The sequence below is a fragment of the Taeniopygia guttata genome, chromosome 10 (assembly GCF_048771995.1).
Source record: "Taeniopygia guttata chromosome 10, bTaeGut7.mat, whole genome shotgun sequence".
NCBI classification, from domain to species: Eukaryota; Metazoa; Chordata; class Aves; order Passeriformes; family Estrildidae; genus Taeniopygia; species Taeniopygia guttata.
Genome location: NC_133035.1, coordinates 4,388,952 through 4,414,920, shown reverse-complemented (window position 1 = coordinate 4,414,920; position 25,969 = coordinate 4,388,952). Strand labels below are relative to the sequence as shown.

The 25,969-nt window shown below is 38.6% G+C and overlaps 1 protein-coding gene and 1 non-coding gene across 12 annotated transcripts in view; both read left to right on the top strand.

Annotated features, from left to right (window-relative positions):
* Nucleotides 1-25,377, top strand: part of TLN2 (talin 2) — a 198,478-nt gene extending 173,101 nt beyond the window's left edge. For all 11 annotated transcript variants that reach the window (XM_072933836.1, XM_072933837.1, XM_072933839.1 and 8 more), the window contains 9 exons: nt 1,045-1,230; nt 5,032-5,139; nt 8,344-8,449; nt 10,073-10,197; nt 16,796-16,921; nt 18,680-18,742; nt 18,838-19,020; nt 21,177-21,302; nt 22,270-25,377. In XM_072933836.1, the coding sequence (XP_072789937.1) occupies nt 1,045-1,230; nt 5,032-5,139; nt 8,344-8,449; nt 10,073-10,197; nt 16,796-16,921; nt 18,680-18,742; nt 18,838-19,020; nt 21,177-21,302; nt 22,270-22,398 (1,152 nt within the window). In that variant the 3' untranslated portion in view covers nt 22,399-25,377. The remainder of the gene's footprint in view (nt 1-1,044; nt 1,231-5,031; nt 5,140-8,343; nt 8,450-10,072; nt 10,198-16,795; nt 16,922-18,679; nt 18,743-18,837; nt 19,021-21,176; nt 21,303-22,269) is intronic.
* On the top strand, nt 13,076-13,147 carry MIR190 (microRNA mir-190). The gene has a single exon (NR_049125.1). It is a non-coding gene; the product is annotated as a microRNA mir-190 (primary transcript).
* Nucleotides 25,378-25,969: the final 592 nt, after the last annotated feature.

Sequence of the window (25,969 nt, the reverse complement as noted above, 5' to 3'; positions counted from 1 at the left end):
GATGTTGTCATCTTATTCATGGGGAGAGGGTGGCACATAGGTACTCAAGAAGATGTGTCAGGCTTGATCTGGAATTCCAGGGACTGACTCTGAGCAACACTGAGGGATGTCTTCACACATATAAATAGAATTCATTTTTTTTACATTGCTTCTATTTCTGGAGAGAGAAAGTGAAAAACTGATTAACCGGGAGCACAGGATAGACCAGGCTCATTTTTGTCCAGACATTTGCATTCTGAAACCACCGGCCTGCTTAGGTTGCACTGTGTGTGGTCAAGAAACCCAATTAATTTTGCACTCCAAATTGTCCCTGCACAGTAAAAGAATGGCAAGCTAATACAGGCTATACATTAAAAGAATGGCAAGCAAATACAGACTAAAGCTCAGGAAAAGAAACTATGCAATCAAAATAAGGTTGTGCAGCTTGTTACCTGCATCTTCCCACAGTTCCTGTATTCCAGAATTTGTGTGTTGTCAGGTAATTTGAACTATTTTCACATTATTCACCCTGCAAATTCTATCTTCAGGTTTCTAAGGGAGACTAAATATAGCCAAAGAGAAAACGCTCCACCTCTGCTTTTTTAAGACACATTTGAATATTTTAGTGGTGCTGTTCTCAGTCTCCACTGCTCTGTGCCAACAACCACTTGGTAGGGTCCAGCCTTTGCAGGGTCAGGATCTCCCCATGTAAGTAGACCAGCCTAAACAGCAGTCAGGATGAGAAAAGAATATAATGAAAGGAACAGTAATTCTTTTCATCTGGTAAGGCTCTGAACAGCTGCCTGTAACTATCTTGTGGGTAGTTAAATGCAGATGAGATTAATGGGTTAACCATTTTTATTGTCTCCTCAGCTTACTGTTCCTCTCTGTAGGTGAGCAGGCTTATCAGATCCAGGCCTGTGACAAGCAGGAATTATATCCAAGTACTCCAGATATGTTTCTAATTTCCTGCTGTTCGAAGGCTGCTTCCGTTTGCTGTCTCTTTCTCATGGCTGTTCTGCTTTGGCTTGACTGGTACCAGACTCTTCCTGCTTTCACTTTTAGGTGTTCCAGTCGAGCGAGGTTCCAGAGAAGACGTCATCACCTGAAGAATCAATCCGGATGACGAAAGGAATCACCATGGCAACTGCCAAAGCTGTTGCAGCTGGGAACTCATGCAGGCAGGAGGATGTGATTGCTACAGCAAATCTGAGCCGCAAAGCAGTAGCTGACATGCTAACAGCTTGTAAGGTAAAGATTCCCTTCCTTGCCTGAGATTGATATTTTTGTGTTTGTGTGCCTCTAAATCCATAGAACATTATATATTTTCAGTTTTCTGCTTTTCATATGAGAAAGTTAAGATAATTTTAAGGGAACCTCTCTAAGAAAGGATTTTTTGTGCTATGCACACAAAAAACCCCCAGCACTGATATTCACTGTTTTCTTTTTGTGAAAATGAGGAATTTTATTTGAGCTGAATTTTCCTGGTTTCCAGTCAGAAGACAACCAATTTGTGCAAGTAGTAGAATATACAAATATTCCTGTGGTCACAAATATAATTTCAATATTCCTAGGACAGTGAAAGGATGGGTGAAAGAAATCACTTTGACCTATCTTCAATAGTTCTTTTTCCCCTGACTAAATCTGTTGGTTTGGTCAATTTCTTTTGCGCTTTTCAAAAATGTGTGCAACTTTTATTGTGAATTTTTTATAAAAATAGCTGTAGCCCTGTAAAAATAGTATAGCTCTATTTTCTACACTATATGCTACATAAATGACTGTTAAGCCATTTGGCCTTGTTCTGATGATAAAAAAATCTAGACATAAATGATTAAAAAATGTGATTATGAAGATCTCCTTCCTTTTGATTTTCAGTAGGGACTGTAGTAGTAAACTGCCTTTGCCTATAAATCATAGTTATTTACTTTTGCCTTTCCATGTATGGAAGGTGACAGTGAAATAATGGTGCTCTCTTAGAGAATTGCTTTTGGTGTTTTTAAATGCAGCTTCACTCTCTGTGTGGTGTCTGATTTTCAGTATCTGGTCAAATCCTAACTGCATCAGTCCCAGACTGAATTTTAGCCTAATACTGCCCAAACAGAAGGGTCATGTTTGTTTTAAAAATTACTCTCTTTCAAAAGTGCAAATTCTAATTTAGAACTGCCTTTCTACAAAACCATTGAATGAAACTCTTTATATTGACTTAGTTTTGTAGCAGGTTTTTTAGTGTTTAACAATTCTTCACCATTTTGCATGCTTTAGATTTTGATTTATCTTTCCAAACAGACAGCAAATTCTCAGGAACAGAATCCTCTGGTTTTAGTAATGTTATAAAACACTTCCATGCAGGCACAGCCCAGTACATACTTTCGAACATCTATTTATAAACATTCCTGTTTATGTTTACATTTGCTCACAGTTAATTTTATAATTTAAGTGGTTTGTGCATTGTAAGTAGCAAGTGGCTGACAGGATGAAACTCCCTGTCAAAACCTGTAGAGGTCTGGGATGCTGGAAAAGCCTTTGTGATATCCCAGGGAATTGCTTTCACAAAGGAAGGAGTCTTCAGAAGGAGAAGGGCTGGGAATCATTTTACTTGCTGTAATGATACAGTGCCAAGGCCCTAGATCTAGTGTACTTTCTTAAGACCAAGAGCATTTTGGACAAACAAGAATAAAAGTCTCCAAGAATACTAACTTTATGCATTATCTAAAATGTATGAGAAAATAACTATATCATTTAACAAATATTTTAAATGCACAGTTTTAACCAGGCTTGATTTAGAAAATCTTGTTCCTACAAATTTTGCTCAGAGTCTTATGAATCTTATACCATTAATTCTACAGATTGATTACTGGATGTGGCATTTCCATGATAATCCACATTCATTGAATTTTGGTGACAGGAACCAGCAATCTTAGCCCTGCTGTGCTGTAACTGCTGTGTGATGCAATGGGACTAGGGTTTTGTGATATTTGACAAACACTGGAGGGGTTTTATAGTGATATTAAGGTATTTTGTAGAAATAGCACTGATAGATTATCAGATTTTTATGTTCTTTGAGCCAAGACAAAAGTGCATGTGTATGATCTGTGGTAGAATTGTACAGAACATAGCTCTGACTTCCCCAGTGTCAGGAATTTGAATGCAAGTTCTATTTAATTGTCTGTTCCCTAAGGAAAGTAGTATAAGGAGTTTGAATTAACAGTTATGTAGATGCCTGTGCTTGGTCTGCTGTAGATGAATTTACAGTGCTCATTACTAATTCCATTCTTATGAGCAGATAGCATTTCAAAAGACAATAAGGATGCTTTATTGTGGGATGTACTGAGACAACTCTCATTAAAGTCGTGGAAATGCTGTAATTTATTGAATGTTAGAGCAGGCTCTAAGATAACAATTTCTTCTTTTTATTACGTCTTTGTATAAAATGATGCCATAATTAACCTGTGCACAGTATCACTATGTATATTTCACAGTATCACTTTGGCAGTAGTGATTGCTGTTGGAAAGGAAGCAGGTGTGAAAGGCCTATCAGACCCACAGGAAGCAATGGAAGTGAGCAATCACTTTGATCATTCCACAGGTAGTAGATAGAGAGAAACAACTTCTCACCTTTTCTCAGCACTGGTTGGGCTGCTGCTGGTGGCACTGGAGGCAGCTAAGCAGAGCACTGGATGGAGCACAGGCCCTGGGAGGAGATCCAGCCCAGCTGTGGTTCAGCCAGGGAAGAGACAGCTCCAGGGAGAGCTCACAGCAGCCCCCCACACCTTCCTCCACAAGGCACCAGTGGTGCTGATGGGGCAGGAGTTGTACCAGAGGCAGGTACTGCTGGCTGCCTTACTCCTGGGAAAGCATGTGGAGAGAAAAGGAGGGCTGATAGTGAAGGAAGCCTCAGCATGAGGAAACAAATGTGTGTTCTGGTTCTTCAGACACATTTCAGTTTGAGATGTTTGGGCGGACCTTCTGCCCAGGGCTGGAGGAGAAGACATTTCTCTTGCGAGTCCTGACTGGTGCAGTGAGATGTTTGGATATTCCTGGGTGTGAAGTATATAGAATTTATACTGAACCTTTAAAATGCTCCCAAAATACTCTGATAGCAGTCTTGGCTACATATGCAAAACACAGAAGGAACTTTATACTTTCCTCCTGCAGATGCTTGCTCTAATTCCCTGTGTTACAGTAATATTTAAGTGCAGAAACACTCAGGGGCCCTGTGCCCTGTTTGAATATTAAAAAACAAAAACAACTGTTCTGAAGTCTTCAGGCTTCAGCAGCTGGTTTGAAGTATGCTGAAGATGAGGAAAATCAGTCCTGTTCCTCCCATCTCCATCCCCTCAGCCAGGGTGTTGGTGGGATGAGGGGGAGCTGGCGCCTGCGGGCCGTTTCTGTGCTCTGCTCATCCCGAGCTTCCCTGCAGAGGGAGCCCAGAGACCAGCGCCCGCCCTGGCTCGGGCTCTTGCGGGCTGCAGGAAGGGCCGAAAATAAGTGAGCCGTGAGATAATCCCCCATCTCAACGCGAGATAAGAGGCTGCAGGAATGGAAGGAGCTATTCTGTGAGAGGAAGTGCTATGCGTTTTGGGAACTTCCACTTGGCAACAAGTGGTACTTCTGCTCAATGAAAAAGTTCCCTAGAAGTTTATTGTAGAAAGTACAAGGCTTGAAGAGGCTGCAGGTTTCACTTTTTATTAAAAATAAAATGGTTTAAGTAGTCGGGCTTATATTAGATGCCAGACATTACACTTAGTGGAAATCCTTACAGAGACCTGACTCTGCTGCAGCTTCTCTCTGTGTTTAAACAGATGATTCCAGCACTGCTATTGCTGTGTTAAATCTCTCTGTCAAGCTAACACCATTAACGAGCTTTTACAGAACTGGAGCTCTGCTGCTCTTCCAGCACCATTTGCTTACAACAGAAATGGCTGGCCCTTAAGCTCAAATGTCCTTTGCACACTATAAAAAAGTATCCTCCCTTCTCTTTCCCCCATCTCTGTGTGCTGATCTTCTCTTGTGGGAGCCATTTTGGACATTAATATTGTTTTGCCTCCTCAGCAAGCATCATATCACCCAGATGTGAGTGAAGAAGTTCGGGAGAGAGCCCTGCGCTTTGGAACAGAATGTACCCTGGGATACTTGGAACTCCTGGAGCATGTTCTCCTGGTAAGGAGTCATCTGCATGCATATAGTGCATTTCTTCCAAGGAGAGTCATTTCCCTGCCCTCTTTCTATAGTGACTGCTAGTGACACATTTTTATCAGTTTGTTATAAGGTTATGAAGTTTTGTTGTCAGAGAAAGCTAAAGGAAACTCAATACTTCAGCGCAAACTGTGAGACAAAAGGAATACTGGAGTATTTAAATGGAGCTGTGTTCTGGATCAGATTGGAAGCAATGCAGATCTGAACCTAAAAAAGGTCCCTGACAAAGAAATTAAAATAAGACATTTCAGCATTCTTTTAAGCCCACAATAAACACTAGACATATGAGACACAGGCCTGTCCCCCAGACTGAAGAGGTTGCACAATCTTTATTGAACGCAGTGTTACATGCCTCTCACAGCCACACCTACTCCAAGCCATCCCAAAATCCCCAGCCAGCACTGCCTCACAAAGAATTCTCCGACATATCAGATGTGGCACCCCCAAAGCTCTGCATAAAACTTCTACACTCAAATCCAAACTCATGAATCCTGCTATCAGTGGGCTTTGCTTAACCATACATAATTATCATGTAATAGATTAGTTATCCCATAATATTTGTTCTTCTGTTCCTATTACTTTTGTAGGAAGCAATAAGATGTGTTTGAACTAATATTTATGAGATATTGAAGTCTCTGGAGAAGACTTAAATCAGCAATCAGCTTCATGGATGACCAGCAATTTCTTTTAGGTCACTCTTAGCTGACACATTGAAGTATCTGACACTGAAACTCTGTTTGCAGAATAGCAAACCCAAATCAGTTTTTCTGCTGAGAACAGAACATGTGTAGTTATTTGCATCAACGCGTTGACATTTTTATATAAAGTAAAAGTACAATCACAGTTGTGCTTGCCACTAGCAGGTAAAATAGTTTAAAAACATTGGAATTTGCTAATGGAATTTTTAGAGCTGTATTTCAGTAAGTGATTTAGCATTAGATGTCTGATCCATTTTTAGTTTAGAGGACTGTGAGTAATTTTTCAGATTTGACCCCTAGAATGGTGGCAGTATGTGTTTCAAACTAAGTGCCAGAACAGACCAAAAACTTAAATCAATTCTTGCTCATTTTATTTGTCTCTCTGCTAAGTCAAGAGCCTGTTACTTCAATAAAATGGAATATGCCTTTCTTACTGTAAGCCTCTTTATGTTCAGTGCCCTAAAGCGACAAGTAAGTTCTGCCCCCTTGTACCACTGCCTGTCCCTTCCCCAGTGTTTGCTGCTTTAGAAAACTCTGATGGTTTAGAACGCCTAGCTCTGCAATCTCATTTAATTTATAACCTCCAGAAATGCAGATCATGTGGGATTAGCAATCTCTAATTGGTCCATCTGGCACCCTGTGATACAGCTGTCAGTAAGTTCAGTTACACCCTCAATGGTCAGGCTAGGCATGCTTGTATGGGTGCCTCAACACAGGGGTGCCAAGGGGTATTCAGCAGCCGTATTTCTTTGAAAATGGTACTTGTTAGGTGCAAGAGTTGTCAGATGCAGTATCTAAAATTCCTCAAGACAGTGTATTGACTTGTGTAGAGGTGGCATTGGGCAAGTGACTTGTTTGTTCAAAGGACTATTCCACTAATCACCTAGCTAGGAATAGGGCCAGGAACACACTAATTCCAGCTGTATGGCCTGCACATCTTAGTAAAACTCCTTGCAGGTTGTACTAGTGAGGTTCAAGACCAGCCTGCCCTCCTGCATATCCATATGCTCCATCCTGGTCAGTATTGATACATGCCGAGTTGAGGGGAAGTCTGGAGCTTTGGTTGTCCATGACTACAGGGATGAGACTGCTGACAGTTCTAAACTGGTTTTAAAACAACTCTGTTTTGGTTCTTTTCAGCCTAGTTTTAAAATTTGCTCAGTTTTTTCAGTTCCAATATTGTCAACACTAGTACAGATAGTACTAGTGTTACAGTTGCTGGAATAAAAAATGGCATTCTTTGTTATAGACCTGATTACATTTGTGTGGTTTTTTGACATTTTTGATTTTGACCTTTTTGCTTATATTTGGAAGATAATCCTTGAGATGCTCAGTTTCTGCTGTTATAAGAATTTATGCCATGTATAAATTTTGGTTATAATTGTGTTATTATATTTTGTTAGTGTTGCAGATTGTTTAGCTATTGAGGATTCATGTACTTGTGATTACTGTGGAAACTTGTTGACAGGAGGCCAGACACACATACGTTGATATGGCAGTTCCAGAGAGAGAATTCCCCTTGTAGCAGAGTTCTCATCAGGCAAAGTTAGGAAAATAACATGGTTTAATTTATTTTGTCAAAGTCAAATTGCATTTGACTGCAATATGGCAACACTCTGGCAAAAAGATGCAATCTGTTTTCAGTATGCACCTAGAGAGGCTTGCAGGGGAGTTTCTGAAAACATTAAGATGTACACCTGGATCTGACTTTCATGACTCAACCATTTGTTTTGCTCTTAAAGCTCTATGTCTGTCACTCTTCCTCAGAAGGAGCTTTTGAGTATACATAAATCCAGAACTTAACATTTTTCTTTACAATATGGTAATTAAAAATGCATATGTTCCTGTTCAGGGAAAGAATTCAACTTCACTCTTGGAGTGTCTTAGTGTTTTTCATTTGAAGAAGCACAGTTTAATATTTGATGCAAATGTAGTTCAGAGATGTTTATCGTTTCTTTCTGTTTGAGAGTGTTGACATTTCCATTGTGTTCATCATCGCTGATCTTTTCGGAACAGGCAACTGGCACTTTCAGAACTCTGTAATTCTGTCCCTCAGAAATATGGATGAACCACTCTGTCAGTACTTCAAAATCACCTTCTCTCCAAGAGTGTGAAAAGACTGAGCTTGATGCAGAAGTATGACTAAAATGCCTGAGAACACAGTGCTAAAGCTGCAGATTCCTTGCAGATACTCAAACATGTGCCCCTGTTTTGGATAATTCTGTCCTAGATTTAGGACTGAGAACTTCCAACAGCATTGTCAGTTCCTGTAGCTGTGCAACACAGTGCCACTTTCCTGGTGTGCATCCAACACTGTAGTGTAAGCCTTTGGTCCGAGTGCTTCACTGACATTACAGTTGTCTCGCTGGGCTCTCAGACAATTACTATACAAAATAAATCTTTCACTAGAGTGCCTTGGGAATCTTCCAGCATTCTGGAATCCTTACTAATGTGCATTCTCTTTCTTTAGATTCTTCAAAAAGCAACTCCAGAGCTAAAGCATCAGCTGGCCTCTTTCTCCAAGCGGGTTGCAGCTGCTGTCACAGAGCTTATCCAGTCAGCAGAAGCAATGAAGGGTGAGTTGGGAAGCTGGGCTGCCAGTGTGGTGTGCTCATTACTCCAGAGATGATGATCTGATATTCTGTGTGATATACACTGCAGGGTCTCCTCAGTTATTTCCTGCTGTTATCACTACATGATCCCTGGAAATGAAGCTGAACTATAAGCAATTTTCATATGTGAGAATCCATTTTTTCTTTCCTCCTTCTCTCCTTATCTCCTAATATAGTTACTATTTTTCATAGAACAGTGATCTACATTATGCTATTTCCTTTTCAAGCAGCTTTATTGAATTCTTCAGCTTTTCCTGCGTTCTCTTATATTTCAAAATTTCCATTTCCATTTGCTAACAAGGCAAGCCAATATCAGACCTCTTCTATTCCCTAGGTGTTTTTTAAAGATCTTTATATTATTCTCATCTTTGGACACATTTATTAATTTCTGGCAATTTTTGCATTTTAATTAATATTCACTAAAATGAAAAAGCACTTCTTATTTCTTTTTTCACTTGCTGCCTGTAGAGGATGTCTTTAGTCACTTTAGAAGCTTTTTTTTTTGTGGGAAGTAAAATGTTTTTTAACCATTCACAATTTTCTTTCCTCATTTTTATTAATAAATACGCAATAAAATTGTCTCCTAACAAATTTTAACATGTAAATGTTTTAACCTTTGTGAAATGCCTTTTTTTGAAAAAGTAACAGCTACATTTTACAAATTTGGGGTTATCTGTATTTGTACTTGCTACCTTCTTTTTTTTTTTCCCCCGTTTGTCTGACAGTATTAGGATTTAATGTAGAACACCTTCATCCTGTACCGCCTTTGAGCTAAGAAATGGTTTTTAGACCATGCCTTTAGAGGTTATTGACTACTTCTGGCTGTTTCATTGTTTCCCTCAATTCAGAAATGAATGCTTTCTGAATCTTGTCATTCAGAGAATGGTTAGGAAATCAAAAATAATAATGCACTGGCAACTTCCAAAAATCTGAAACCACTTCCAGCCAAGTATTCATTTTGTGGATCTACAAAATTTCTTTGAGAAAAGAGAAATGCCAAAAAGTCAACAGCAAAAAATAGCTACCCCTCAGATGTGATACAGAAACTGCTTTGGCCTTTTCATCACTTCAGACACACACTGCCAATGGTGTGCTTCCTTCAGTCAGTACTAACTTCATCCCCAGCCGCTGCCAGCAAACAGACTGCCAGGTCAGTGCAGGGGTGGCTGCAAAGTGTGCTGGGGGTGAAGTGTTGGCTGTAGCCTGTTCTCTCCACCAGTCTTCTCAATGTACCGTGGTACATTGGTCAAGTAAGGAGCTGTCTGAGAGGACCTCTGACGAACACAAATTGAATGACAGCTGGTTTTGTTCGCAGTACACACAGTATCCCTTTTTGAAGCTTCTTTGCTTACACAATTATTAAGTTACTTTCATGAAAGAATAATCCACCTAAATACTTCTTTCCCCTCTTCTTTAGAGTTTTCTCTGTGACATAAGCCACTGTTTTCATGCCATTATGGCACTAAAATCAGCTTTCTGTGTTGTACAATCTGTATTGGACACTTGAGATGTGATTCCAATTCCCCCTGTTTGAGTGGCAGCTCACAGTGACACTGAAGTTATTATCTCCATCTCCATTAATTTCAGGGACAGAGTGGGTGGATCCAGAAGACCCAACAGTCATTGCAGAGACAGAGCTATTAGGGGCTGCAGCATCAATTGAGGCTGCAGCAAAGAAGTTAGAGCAGCTGAAACCAAGAGCCAAGCCCAAGGTGAGTGTCCATCCCCATTGTTTGGTTGAGGTTAACAAGGCAGAGGATGCACTTTGCTACTGGCCACAATAATGGTATAAACAATCAAACCTTGCATGAGTCTCAATGCCACAATTGCTCTGCTCTGGATAGCACTTACCCCTGAGGGTAGAGAGGGTAAAAAGGTGCTTTTCAGGGAGTGAGCCAAGCACCAGCCATAAGCAAGCCAAGGAAGAGGAGCCAAATGTTAGAAATGCTTGTAAGAGTTACGGCATCATTACTGTTGATTATTTACCTTTCTGTTTCCAAACATATGTTACCGCTGTGTAGTCATTCTTACTTGCTTTCTTTTGAAGACCCTTTGTTCACATCTGAATTTGTATGGTATAGCAGAAGAAAGCAGCAGTAACACACACTTAGGGATTCAAGAGAATGTTAATGACCTGCAGGATTTTCTAAGACTAAAACCAGCATTTTATGCAATGCTTAGAGAGTAGCTGTTTCAGTATGGAATCAGATATGTTGTATGATCACTTCCATCTCACTTTCCTGAAGGAAATTCAATTACAATCCATTATGATATCAAGTAGTGTTGCATGTTTCCAGGTCATTTCAAATGTGTCTCCGAAGATACTATAAAATTAAGCCAATTATTTTCACATGCAGTACAGAGGGAATATATGAAACTGGTGGATCCCAGAGAATTGCTACCTTTTGCCTGGTGTTAACAGGCAGGTTTTAGTAAAAATTACTATGTTGCATCTCTTTAAAATGAAAAACATGTTTTGGCTGTGTAATTGATGTCAGGAAAGGACTATATATCTATTTTCCTCTTTATGCTGCTTTGTAGGTGCAAGTCTGTTTTCAAAGTAAAGCTAATGAGAAGTCTTTCTAAATAGCAGAGCCTCAAGACCATTCATTCAGTGTTGGATGATTGTATTGGTGCAGGGCAGTATTTTGTTATTTAGGAGCATCAGATGAAATAGTTCTTGGAGGCTTCAGCCTTTGAGGACCTCCCACCCCCCACTCCCTGTTTAGTGATAGAAATCAATTAGCTCATTTAAAAATGCTTTGTCTGAATTTTTTAACAAGTACATCCATTTTGTTTATAAAGAAAAATGGTCCTTTATAATGAGGTTCCACAGGCTGAGTCTGAGAAGTGGAAAAGTCCTCCATCACCTTTTCTATACAGTTACTGTACAATAGCACATGTGTGTTGCCTGGTAACCATGGAGCAGTTTCCTTCCAACATTTAAGCCCCTCCAGGGTCGTTGTAATTTCCCAGTGAATACAGTTCTCACACTTGTTCATCATTTAATGTTAATTTGAATATCCAGTCTGCTTGTGACTTGCAGGTTTGTTTGTCATTTTCTGGAACTAAAATTCATATCCAAATGTTTGATTTGGGATTTCAGCGGCCTTTGCATCCTTGAATCTCTTTCACAATAGGGATTATAATCCATATCAAAAGCTACTAGGAAGATCACAGAATGGCTCAAATAGGACTTTTTCTGCTGCAGACTTGTAGCTTCTACTCTCCCAGAGTAGGATTTCTTGTGGTGAACAGGATCTGTCTTTCTAATGCCCATCTTTGACAATATCCAGAGTATTGTAGTAGGAATACTTAGGCTAGGTGAGGGTTGCTTTGTCTTGTACTCAGTCTATGAAATGCAGGAATAGGAGTTATTTTTTACAATGGAACAGACTATCTAGACAATATCCTGCTTTGGTTAGCAGCAATCATCATCAAGTGAACTTGCAGAGGAGTCCTCAGGTAATTTTAGAATGTCTACCTGCAGGAAATCCATCATCTTCATCATTACTAGCTGGTGGCTAATTCTCTATTTTTTGGTAAAGTTTTTTTTATTGGTGCAGGGAATGGAAGTAATTTGATTTAAGCTTGAAAATTTGATCTTTGTGTTCCAGTTTCTTTTACCTCTAAAAAATCCCCAAGCATTGAAGGTAGAGTTTCATCTCATTTGTTCTACCATCTTAATTTTTTTTAACATTTGGATTTTTTTTATTTCTTCTTTTCCTTGTTTCCTCTTCATATTTTTGCACCTATCATACCTCCCTTGATGCGTTAAACTGACACAAATAGCATGAGACATCTTCATTTTCTGCTACTGGGAATCATCTTATCCCAGAGAACAATTTCTAATGAGACACAGTCCTGATAACTGCTGCCCATGCTTTATTGTACAATGCTTATTGTGTTGTTTTAAATCCTGGTTTTTTGGCTGCAAGTGAATGTGCTCCCAAAATGCTTAGTCCACTAGTCCACAGCCCCATTGACACCCCATAAATGTCTGTATGTCTTCTGAGCTCATATCTTGGAAGAACTTCAAGGACTCTCCTGAGTAGTTGGTGTTACTACTGTCTGTAACACAAAACATGTTCAGTATTCTCCTTGCAGTGTTCAAGGTGGGAAATGATCTGAGAAGCTATGAGATCTTTATGGTTTATTAAGCAGGAGTTGGCTGTCAAGCTTCCTATAAGCACAATTATTTTTCCTGAATGCGTACTCTTATTTTTTCTGTTTTCCATTTGGAGAGTCAGTTGTATTGCAATGCAGACACACATTCCTTCTGTTACATAAAACAACACCCCCCAAAACTATTAATTTTCTGAAGAAGAAAACTATTTTGTCTAATAAAATCTTCATGCTAATACTGGGCAAAAAGCACTTTTAAGTAAAAAGGTATGGTAGATGAGGTATAACAGGAGAGAGCATTGCTGTCCCCACCCTGTTCTGTCTGCTCTTCAAGCTTCTGTGCAGGCCTCTGCCTCCAGACATGGGTATCTTCTAGTCAGTAAATGTTCTCTGCTGGTAGCTATCAGCAGTTGGTCCTTTGTTTTTTAACCCAAGATGAATCAAACCTGGATGCCTTTTTCTGCAAGACTCTGTGTGATATGTTTGATATATTAGGTTGTTATTTAATCCAACTATATATCAAACATATTCCTACAGTGTCCTGCCCTGTCTCCGGGGGTTTAACATAGTAGAAGGCAATATGAAGGAGTACAGACACTCACAAGCAGGTTTAGAAGACTTCCTGTAAACTCCTAATCTAATCTGGTATAAAATACATACATGAAGTGCTCCTTTATCAGTAGAGTTGCTATTGGAGAGATTTCAAAGTTGTGTAGGGCTCTTTGTGACAGTGAGCAGCACCTGTGCCAAGAACTGACTCTCACTGAAATTCTTATTGTGCTTTCCATGGCTCAGTGCAATAATTCATATTGGTTTGCTCATTATAAAGTTGAAGATTAGAGGTGCTTGAAAATAAAACAGTTTGTCTTTTGTAATTTTTGCTACTGTTTTGCAATGAGATTGGGGGCTTGCTTGTTTTCTTATTAACCCTGACTTTATGCCACCCCTAATAATGGAGATGCTGTAGAAAAATGGTTAAAATAGAGTACAAAAACATATCATTTTTGTTTTGTTTTCAATGACATAATCAATCATTTTAAGGCTATTCTATTCTAAAGACTTTGTAGTGAGCCTAATGTTTGTCTGTTCTGGTGACTTAATTTTCCAATCCATTTATTGCTGTACATGGTAATAACAGCACATTAGTTCAAGCTTGAGGAAAATCAGATGCTGATCTCCATGGGGGCTGCTTGAAGAAGGAGAAGCTAATTACTTTTGTCATAGATCTGGTTTTCTAAAGAAACCTGCTCCAAAATCTCACTATGTGATATTTTCTGTCATATATCACATTGTTGCTCTCAACTTTATTCATGAAGGCTGTGAACTGACATGTTGTGAGGGTACTGTTTATGAGTGTGAACTTAAGACAGTCCAGGAGACACACTCTTTTAACAATTGGAATGGTGAAATACTTACTTTTCTTGTAGGGCATTTTGCTATGCTCTGTCTTGTGTTCCTGTCCTTATTGCTAAGGAATGTTCCTGGTAGAGCACTGGCAGTAACACACCCACAGCGCTGCCTCCCCCATTGAGTATCCAGCCCTTAGATGTGTGTCACACCTGAGAGTGGTGGAGGGAAAACCACAGAGAAGGGCTAGAAAAGAAGGATTTGTTAGAAAAGATGAAAAGCCAACAGGCATTCAACAGTTTGAGTGCTATGTAAGGCTGCTACAAAAACAAATTCTTCACAGAAGGGATCAACTGTCAATAGTTTTTTTTTTCCAGAAGTAAAAGAAGTTGAGAGATGTCAGAGAATGCAAGACTTGGAAGTTTGAGGAACTTGACATATGACTTGAATCTCCCAAACCCCAGATTTCAATATAACTGGAAAGTGATTTGGTAAACGGGAGAAAAAATCTGTTACCAGATGAGATACTAAGGTTTAGCTGTTTTCCTGTTGAGCTTCACCTGCTGCTCCACAGTAGAAGTTAATCCAGCCATTGTACAATGGTATTCTTGATAATGCAAGCTTAGATTTCTTGGCATTCTCTTTGAAAAGCAGTAATTTTTGTTTAGGCTTTTTTTGCAATATTTAGTCCACTCACTACCCTGAACTGAGTTTAAACAACTGCTTTTGTTCAGCATCTTTTTGGTGGCTGTTTTTTCACAAATTGAATTTCATCTGAGCACATATATAGCTGTCCAATAGATCAGACTATGGCCATGAGCATTTTATTAAATGTCAGCAAAGACTGACATCTCCTTTGTAATAAATAAGCAGGTATTGGAGTTCTCACTCGTTTAAGTTTGAATTCCTGACAGTGCTGACATATAAAGAGTAAGGCACATAATATATTTTATGTTGGAAATGAGAATTTAAAAACTTGATAGCAAGAAGTGTTGGACAAAAGTAAAAGTGCAATAACAGTCTTTTAAAAGTACAGTAAGTCTGCTATAACACTGAAATTTACTGTCAGTGTTATTTTTGTTGGTACTTCTGTTTCAGTCTTTAGTCACATCAAAGTCAATAATGCATCTGTTTTAATAAGGACAGTAATTCTGACAGAGAGTCTACTGGATTCCATTTAATCACTCTGGCAATGTCATAATTGAAATAAGAGCTTCATAAATAAGACTTGAGGCCTATAGAGGGCCAATGTGATTGTACTTTGGTATAATAATGGTCATGATGTGGCATTGTAAGCACTGCCAAAATTTTATGTGGAACATGACTTGCTCACTTTTCAAAGCAGTTTCTTTTATTACAAAGACATATGCTTTAGTTGATGGGAATAGCCCAATAGCAAGGCAAGAGAAATATTTTTTCATGGATTAGGTGGCCTTTCCTTAAAAAAGAAAATAAAAACTTTCAAGTGCCAAACATCTTTATCTACACATCAGTTTTGATTTTCAGATGATTCTGTTTTTCTGGTGTCTGTGGATGCTGTTGTTTCATCTCCTGGACTTTTAGTTATGTGACAGTTATGTGAAGTGCTGTAGGACTGAGTGCTGCTTGATGGGTCATTTTGTAATTACTTATCATTATCCTTCATTATTTTATAATTGACTATTTCATCAAACTGCAGTAACAGGAGAACTAAACCTGACTTAAGTTTAGATGGGTGTGCCTAGACTTACAAATGAAGTGTCCAATTTTTTAACACAAGGCCCACCTGGCTGGGGTTTCTAAAGTTAGTTGTGTGACACAAGAACATTGTGGTTCTAGTTAGAATAAACCTGTATTTCAAAGGCCTTGTCTCTCACAAAATAGGATGTCCTGATATTGTAGCCACTAGCCCTCCTTGTCATATGGATTACAGTATGGATTACAGTAGGCTTGTGATTGGATCACAAACAAAATACATTCTGTTGGAATATTTATATAAAAAACTATCAGAATACAAGGCTCAGCCCTGGTTCTGTTTAAAATAACAGCTGTTCATCTCTATCTAATTTTGTTAACAGTTCAAAAGCTAGTAAGCATGCTTAGATGGACAAATGTTTTCAATATTGGTTTAAATAATTTGAAAGTCAGGAAAGTTTTTATAGAACAATAAAATGGCATTTTAAATAGTAAGAAACCTCATTAGGAGGTTTTGCACATGCTTGTTGAAAGACATACTTGGATGACTGAAGTGTTCCAGACAGACCTTTGGAACTTCCTGTCTCAAAGACCACTGAACTGGACTGCTGCACAAAGCTGCTTTCTGTGCAATGACAGCTCTTACTGAAAGCTGGTAAATCCATGCTCTTGCTTGGTATCTACTTTACATTCCTTACTACAGGTGAATGAGACAACAGTTATTTATCATTGTTCTTTTTCATTGCCTTAAGTCTTTAAATATTTAGAAAATGCTTTCCCGAGTTTAAGCAGTCTTGGAAGCCACTATTTTGGCACTATAGAGATAATCTTGATAGGAATCCTGATAGAATTTCTTTTCAGACCTGCACTTTTCTGAATGCCGTTTAGAATAGCTCTAGTAGGGGTAGTGCATTGGAAAGCTGATGGCATTAAGTATCTTGTGTGATGCTCTGTTTCAGTGTGAACAGGCACAAGGGCAAGCTAATACTTTATGCTGACTCCCAGCTGTAGTCCACACAAAACTCCTTTACAGTAAATGATGTTATAGGTCTTACTGACTTTACTGACGTGTTCCAGAATCTTCTTGTCTTTGTGTATGTCCTCAGTCTTGAAAGTATAATTGCTTTCAGGTGAATGTGTAAAATTGTTCTTTCTTGGTTGTAGCAAGCAGATGAGACTCTGGATTTTGAAGAACAGATCCTGGAAGCAGCTAAATCCATTGCAGCTGCTACCAGTGCCCTTGTGAAGTCAGCTTCAGCAGCCCAGAGGGAACTGGTGGCTCAGGGAAAGGTAGGTAAATAGGACATGTAGCAACAGTACTGGGGGAAAGCATCGAAATTTAATCTAGTCTCCTAATGGTTCTGTTAAAAACAGTAGGAAAGAAACTTGGGAATGACTAATGAAAATGTAAATTGTTCACTGCTCATCACAATACATTGCCCAGACCTGGTTCTGTTTAAAAAATTCCAAAGTTACATTTATTTAAACCTCACACATGTAATCAAGTGCTTGGCTCTTCACGTTATTTCATTTTGGGGAGTTTTACTGTGGAGGTTTTTCACTTCATGAAGATCTGTGATTCAAACTGGTAACATAGATTCCCACACAACTGTTTGGGGATCCAAACCCAAATGTCACCATGCACGATATTGCTCTGGAGCAGAACAGCAAAAGGTCCTCAGTAATTTTGCCCTCAGTGCCTTGTGATTCAATGGGGACACAGGCCTGGATGTAAATTCAGGACATTTAGGTTACTGTTGGAATCAATGGAAGGAGTGTTTACAACACATGGTATCCTTTTGGTTTGATCAGAACTGAGATTTTGTAGATCATTTCATATCCATCACTATTTTTCACAGTCAGTATACTCTGAAAGATAAAATCTAAACATCAGTCAGGTATGTTGCCTGTGAGAACAATTTATTATAGGACCATTGTTGCTGTGCAGTTATGGTGTCCATTTTCAGCTAATTCTTAACTTGGAGCAAGCTCTGTCATGGATCCCACACTCAGGCTATTCTGTCTGCTTCAGCCTGGGTTCTGGGAAGCTTGTGCTTTTGTTTCTAACAGGACCAACAAGCACTTCATCTGTGGTCTGCTTAAAAATACCTGCTCAGGGGATGATGAGGCAAGAAAATCTTGAAACCTAAATACTTCAGGGACCTAGTGGGGTTTTTTTGTATAACTGTTTTGGGGTTTTTTTGTTACATAAAGGTGTCACCATAGCTATGAGAGAACATATCCTCTGTTTATGTTGATGCTGCACTTAATGATTTGATTCAATTCCATGGAATTCTCATTATGCTCAAATGCTTGTTTCCATGTCTTTTAAAACACAAGTTTCTGAACCATGTTTACATTTCACATCTTTCAGCTTCTCTCCAAAAACCACCCAGACCCAGGCAGCTGGGGATGTGGGTCTGGCAACCAACTCTAGAGTTTCATTGCTTTCATCTAATATGGAAAAAAAACTCTCCAAATTGTTTCTGGTACTGTTGATGCCATGAACACTTCAGTAGAAAAGCCATGCAGACAAGTGGGCTGCTCTCCTAAAGTGCCATTATTAGGCATGAAAGCACTTAGGAGACTTCCCTGTGAAGCTTTCTGATCTGTACCTCCCCATAGTGCTCAAATCAGAAGAGATGAAAGAATAATGTAAACTCAAATGTATTATGGAAAGAGAAGTAACTTATGTTAAAGCCTGGGACTTAAGGAACTGCTGCTTCAGCTGTTGCTTTGACTGTGGCTTCAACCACTAGTAGTCTGCTAATTACTGGTTATTCTGGTAATTACTTCTGTGTGTTCCAAGAATGCATCAGCTGAAGCAGTACAGTGAGCTGGACACTTCCTGAGCAGGCAGCTGTGTGCTGGAAACACAGTTAGTCTGACAACTGACTTCCAGTTGGATTTTCTGCTCTTGAATATGCTGGGCAGAGTCACAGGTACAGGTGTTTCCTTTTTTTCATGGATTACTGCTTGTCTAATTCTGAGACAGAGCAATTGTATTTTCTGGTTTTTTTGTAAGCTATCTCTGAACTGTTTTTTCAGGTTGGAGCAATCCCTGCAAATGCAGCTGATGATGGACAGTGGTCTCAGGGACTTATTTCTGCTGTGAGTAACTACTTCTCTTGAGAAAACAGGCACGTTCTCTGAAGAAATAATAGTCTGTGAGAATACACAGTGACTTTTTTTTTACTGCCTTCTAGGCCCGAATGGTGGCAGCTGCAACCAGCAATCTCTGTGAAGCAGCAAATGCCTCTGTTCAAGGCCATGCTAGTGAGGAAAAACTCATCTCATCTGCCAAACAAGTTGCAGCTTCTACAGCACAGTTGCTTGTGGCTTGCAAAGTGAAGGCTGATCATGACTCTGAAGCCATGAGGAGGCTACAGGTACTTGTGTTTTAATTACTGAAAATCCATGGCAGTGGCATGTAAACACTGTTTCAGCACTACAGGATTATGCATGTGTTCAACCAAGTATTTCTTTAAGTGCTAGCCTGGATTGTGGTCAAACTCCCTTTGTTTCTAGGAGTTCAAGAGACAGCAGTTGTAGATAGAGCATTTCTGAAATGGAGAATCATTATTAGACAAAAATAAGAGGAGAATCTAATGCAACATCTCAACTGAAGTCTGAGTGAGCTTCTTTACATAAAACTGGTTCCCTTTTATGTAACATCCATTTCATGTTGAGCTTCTCTGAACTGCTGCTGAATTAACACTGTATTTTGATGGGTAAAATCTAAAGTTTCTAGACGTTTCATTTGAGGATGGTAATTTTTAAAAGACTGCAGCCTTCTCTGCCATCATGCCCTGCAGGATGAGCCTGGAACATACAACCATTTCAGCTACTTTTTTTAATACCACCTTTGGTGAACAGTGAAAATTCCCCTTTTTCTTGTACTTGCATAGCTGCTACTAATGGACACTCAGTGCAACAGTAGCTAGGCTAGTATCAAATTCAACAGAAATACATATGACTAACTATCTGTCTGAGCATGAGGAACTGATGCCATCATTTTTTTTCAAAGTAGAAAAATGGTTTAAATATTTAGGAGAAAAAAAGTATATGAATGGGTGAAAAATGTATTTGTTTCTACAGAACACAGTGATGTGCCAAAGGGCAGTTACAGGGCTGAGATGGTTTTAGTGCTTTATAGTGAATCCAGATTGACATTGCCAAAGATGTGTGGGGAAGGTGGCAGTAACTGGAATAGTGCAATTTGCTCTGCAATATCTAGGGCCAAGATGGGTCTGAAGGAATTTTAAGTGCAGAACAAACAACAAGAAGAAACAGGAAAAAATCAGCTACTAGAGATTTCTCTCAGCTCTGACAGGATATTTGGGGTTCTCAGTCATTGTGGGCAAATATTATTAAATAGATATTGAATGTGAGAAATTGGAAGGGAATGTGAAAAGAAAACAAGCCCAAGCATGGACTGAAATTGAACTTTGCCATTTTACCAAGTTTCATTATAGTCCCAGAATTAAAAATGAAAGGAAGAGCAGTTTGCACTTGGAAATCATCTCCTTTATCATAGCAAAAACAATGAGTTGATGTCTACTAAATATTTTTACTGGTGGATATGCCAAAACTACTGAGATTTTTCAGCTGGCTTTGCCCCCAGCAGAAATGTTTTACGTAGCTTTACTCAATAGGTTGGATTCAGGACTTTTGATTGTCTTGGTTTTTTCCTTCATACCCCAAGTTGAACTGTTTCCCATGAATATAAATTTGGAATGCACTGTACAGAATCTTCCAAAACTTAATGAAGTAATTGGAAATGTTTCCATTCTTTCTGGATGAGCTCCAGACTGAGCAGAGCAAATTTCAAATAATTTATCCTTGGGTCATTTCAGTGAGGAAGACTTGAAAGTGAATGCAGCTGGAAATATGGGATAGCACTGGGGAAAGGCAGGGGGAAAGGCTCAGAGCTGGTCCTTCCTAGGAAGGATGGAAGGTTGGAAGCTGTGGCTTCCTACTGCCAGTGTGTCTCTAGCATGTGGGAGCAGGCTATTTTGGGCTGCTGGCAGTATCCAGTTCAGTCAACAAAAATATATATTACGAATATTTGACTGTTTCTCTTTAGAAATCTGAGAATTCTTAGGAAATGAAAGTTTAAATGTGAGCTAGCCATGGCTGTGTAAGTAGCTAACATGCTCTGATGAAAGTCCATTAATTTAAAAACTTAGTTGTTTTATAATATCTTTATACACTAGCTTTTAGTTTCTGTTCTTCTTTCTCGGAAAAAAAAAAAAAAAGTATGATCAGCATAATATAACTTGTAATTTCCTCCACTGCTTTATTTCAAACTGTAGGGAAAAAATATCTCATTTTTGACTTCTCCAACTTTCAGCTTCATAAACAAAGGAATTTTATTCTCTCTATACCACTGATATTCAAAGATTAATTTGCTTTTCACTGAGGTAAAAAACTCCGTAGCATTCCTGTGCAGTCAGGCAAAGATGTTTGTTTTGATGTTCAGACATCAAAACAAATGTTAGTTATGTATTTTCCCTTATTAATAAATTTCTTATCTTTCTCAAAGGCTGCAGGAAATGCTGTCAAGCGTGCATCAGACAATCTTGTCAGGGCAGCCCAAAAAGCAGCATTTGGAAAAGCAGAGGATGATGACGTTGTGGTCAAAACAAAGTTTGTGGGTGGCATCGCTCAGGTTGGTACAACCACTCCAAAAATAAAGCAGGGAAAAACCATCACAGAAATGAGCAGTGTTACAATGTCCCCCTGCTGCATTGCAGGCTGGACAAATCTATTGAGAAATCTATGATAAACTACTTGATGCCTCATTATCATGGAACCCCTGACATAACAGCACAGTGATGTCCTACCTGGTATTGCACTTCTCCACTGAGCATTTGCTGTAATAGCAATTACCATGGTGCAATAGCTTTTAGTTCTAGTTCTGTTTTCATTAAATGAATGGATCTTTTCAGAATTTTCTTATGTACTTTAAATGTTCCCAAATCTTAATGAAACAATGATTTTGCATACATTTAAGCAAAGAAACAGAGAATGAGAGATAAAAACCAATGATGTTTTGTTACTGTGACCATAATAATTATTGGGAAATAATAACAATATTTAAAAGTAGATTTCAAGGCTCTGAGGTACCAACTTCTAGATTCCTTATAATGAATGAGGTATATCATATACTGTACTTGCTACTTAAAATATACTGGACTTGATTATTGCTGTATGTCTGTACTGCTGCCATTTTTTCTTTGGCATTCTGAGATGCAGGCAAATAGTGTGGATATCTGCAGTAAGGAATGTCCCATTTTACAGTCACTCAGACATTATGTGAAGACATGGTGCTTATTCTACAAGTTCGAACCCCCACACTGCTGAATATTGGGAGAATGCAGAGCTGTAAAATTCATCATGGATACATAGTAAAACTATGGTGGTAGATTCTTTTTTTCTTTTTTCCAAGTGGAAATACAATACTTTTCATGATGGCCTAGTCCTGGCAACTGGAAAAATTTGAGCAATTCCTGATGAAGTTACTGAAATTAGGTGCTTCTCTGGAGAATGCTCATACAGGCCAGCTGTGAATGTGGTGTCACAGGGAAAGCAATGTTATTTTACAGACAGTATTCCTTACTGCTTCTATTTTCTAGATTATTGCAGCCCAAGAAGAAATGCTGAAGAAGGAGAGAGAACTGGAAGAGGCAAGGAAAAAACTGGCTCAGATCCGCCAACAGCAATACAAATTTCTACCCACAGAGCTGAGGGAAGATGAGGGTTAACTGTTAACCTGCTGAGATTTTTTCTTCCTTTTTATTCTTGTTGTTTTTGGTTTTTTTTTCTCCTTTTTTTTCTTTTAAAGAAATAAGCTAAAGGGGGACAGCACATTGAGAACTGCTCTGACAGCATACTGATATGCCAAGCACTTAGCTAAATAAACTGCCTGTCATAGCTTTGGGTGAGCAGAGGGCAATAAACACTTGTTCTTTCCCATCTGCTCAGCTGAGGTGCATGATGATCAAATAATGGTACAGTGTTAGGTCCATCATTCCTGTTCCTCCCTTGATTTATATCTCAGGAGAGAATGTTTCACTTTTTACTAAAGATACTAAGTCAGTATTATTGTCACTTTCCTGATGCTTGAGGTATTTATCATTCCTTAACTTGTTCTAAAACATTGATAATATTAAGTAGGAAAAGAGTCAAGAAATCTTTCATATGATAAATATCACATGAGCTGGTGGTTGTCCCCCAAGTACCCTTTAAAAAGAAGACCAAGAAGGAGAAGGATGTATGGCTGAGTGGAGAAACACACATGAGTGTGGGTTTGAAGAAGAAGCCTATCCTCTTTCAGTGTTATATAGCTGGTTCACCCCAAAACTGGAGGAATTGTCTCTGCAGCTGTTTGCACTACTAGTATTATTCCTTACCTGATACCAACAAGCTTCTGCTTGTACAGTATTTAGGTTTACATAATGTGGCAATAGCCATTCTTTAAAGAGCTCAAAAAACAAAGAAATGGAAACCTTGTCACTGCCTCAATAATAGCAGGTTCATGAAAGAAAATGCTGTTTCAATTATATACCTCTAATGTGTGACTACTTTTACAGTATTATACACACATACACATGCTCTAACATTGGACTGAATAGTTTGCATTTTGTTTTTTAATTGAAATTATCTGGTTCGTACTGTGGTATTTCTGTTAGAATGTATCTCAGTTAAAAAAGGGAAATGCCCAGTACAACAAAACACTATCACAACTCTTGTTATTATTTTAATAATTACATTTATAATTATTATGTTTTGAAACCTGTGGGAATTGTAGGAGAAAAGAATAAGTGATTTACAAGTGGAATTACAATTTTTCCTGTAATATATTTTTTAAAAATTTGGACTCTATAGAGAGTTTGTTTTCATAGTTGCTATTGATGAAAAAGTATTCACCAAGGAATTGCAAAGAAGGAATAGCAGCAGTCTATCAGCAATCTTTGTGCAGAAAGGTACAGTATGCTCTCAGTATCTCTGTTGTGACCTAAACAATAGCAATTTGGGTAGAGTAAGATATTTTACTATGTCAAAAAGAGAAGACAAATCACAGCAACTTCAAGTAGCAAAAGCTAAACAATTTGAACAACTACAGAAACACCATCTCTTCTAACAATAGTTTCCAAGATGTCTCCAACTCCACTCAAGCCCTCCTACACAATAATGGCAAGTCTGTTCAGGTCAAAGGATGTTGCCCCTCCAGTCCTTCTGAAGACTCTGCTGTCCTTAGACCCAGCCAGGTACGTCCAGCTGAGCCCGACTTGTGTTCTGTGCATACCCACCTAGTTGTTGTTGCTGCAGAAAATACCTGTCTTGTAGACTCCCCAGTAACCCCCTAATGGTAGGTTCATCAGTTTAGATAGTGCTAACTCCTCATTTAAGTTACCTGCATGAGACAGAATTATCAGGAATTTTGTTACACTAGAACTAAATATATAGCAAAAATCTGCTAAAGAATTAATAAATATTGAAGTGTAAAAAGGTTTTTATTGTCTCTTCTCTGATACTGACATATTTCAGACTCAGTAGAGTTGCTGAAGAATCCACAATCATGAGGAAAAAATCCAGGTGTATCCCAAATGGAATCACTGGCATTGACAGATGTGCTGTGATGTGTAGGCTTGTGTGCAAATGCAAACCCCGTAGTATAAGAGATGTGCAATTCCAAGTTCTTTGATATGCCACTTCAACATAATTTGGGTTTTTGTTCAAGTTACTGTGAACAGTGTCACAGTCTGGAATCCTACACCAAAAAAAAGGCTTCCTGTAAGCCTTTGGGCAGAAGGCTAAACTGGTATTTATCACACTAAGACCTAAATAAACACTGTTCTAGTGATGGTTGCTGCTGTTGGTAGGTTCAACTCCTTTGCAGCTTATGCCTTTCTCTTTTCTTATCTGGATAGCTTCACTTTCTGATCTCTTTCAGAAAGATTTGCAAGACAGATTTGCTACTGCTTCCGTTTCAATTTACCTTTAACTGTTATTTGATCTCATTAAAGCATGAAGGAAGATGATGCTGTCTTTAACACCATGCCACTATTTTATTGTAGGGATAATACTGATGTAATATACTTCAATAAGGATGGTATTTTCCAGTTTGATATAAGCCAAAAAAACCTTGTCAAATGCAGCTATGTATGGAAATTACATAGCTAGAAAACTTTATCAGTATGTAGAAGGTTAGAGCATGTTCAAATTGTGCTCCAGAGGAAAGTGTTTGGGAAGTCCATTTTAGCACAGCTATTTTGAGACTTCTCTGTTTCTGATTTAGTGCCCCCTCTTACATGACAGAAAGTATTTTTTCCTTAGCTGGGTGTTCCATAGAGGAACCACAGTCAGGTGAATAGCTGAGCTGGACAACTGAAGTATTTTTTTACTAAGAATTGTGGGTCTTCATTTGTGAACCATTAAGAGAATATAAGGTCATCCAAAATCTTTCAACTTTTTCCTTGCTGTTATAATTTGCAGTATTGCTGAAGTTCACATGTGAACATCTGTGGAGTTTGGAACTAGTCCATCCATTTCTTTGGCATGAGAACTTGCAGCAGGAAGTGACAAGTTGGAGTAAGGGGTAGATGCTAATTAATAAGAAGGACAGATGTTTACTTTGTTTGTTAACTTGTGAAATGATGAATGAGCTCTGTTGTATCTCACCCTTCTTCATGTGGAATTCACTGAGAATTGTATGCAAATTAAAAACAAAATGCCTCAAAGTTCTTTGTGTACAAATAGTCTAATGTCATTTCCCCAACTGTTCAAAAAATTGAATATTTTATCATTTGTCTAAACTTTTATACTTCAGAAGCCTCTAAAGTTAGAAAAGTTCTGAAACAAAAATTGAATTCCAGACTATTTTTCATATGTCCCTTTCCCTTTGATTTTCTCCATGTTCATTACTTAATTGCTAAGGAAGGGAGGAGTACATAAATATAGAAACCTCCTCAACCTAAATATGTTGAGATCATGAGTGCATTTTTGTTTTTCATCAGTCCTTATCAAACTGATAAGATATTCAGCCCAGGAGTATGGCATTTATCATCCCTACGTATTTTGTAACCTCTTGGGTTTTGGGTTTTTTCCCCTTTAGGAGTGGGCTTCGTGTAGGGGCAGGTAGCTTCCACTGTAAGTTTTCTCCTTATGTAATTGCATCATGATTAACAAAGAGAGTTATCTACCCATAATTGTAATGATTTCTGAAACCTGCTTTTCCACACTCACATTACTTACATTAAACACATTGTGGTTGGTCATGTTAATGGAACAACACGTTTCTGTGGCACAGTTAATGATGCTAAATGCAAAAAC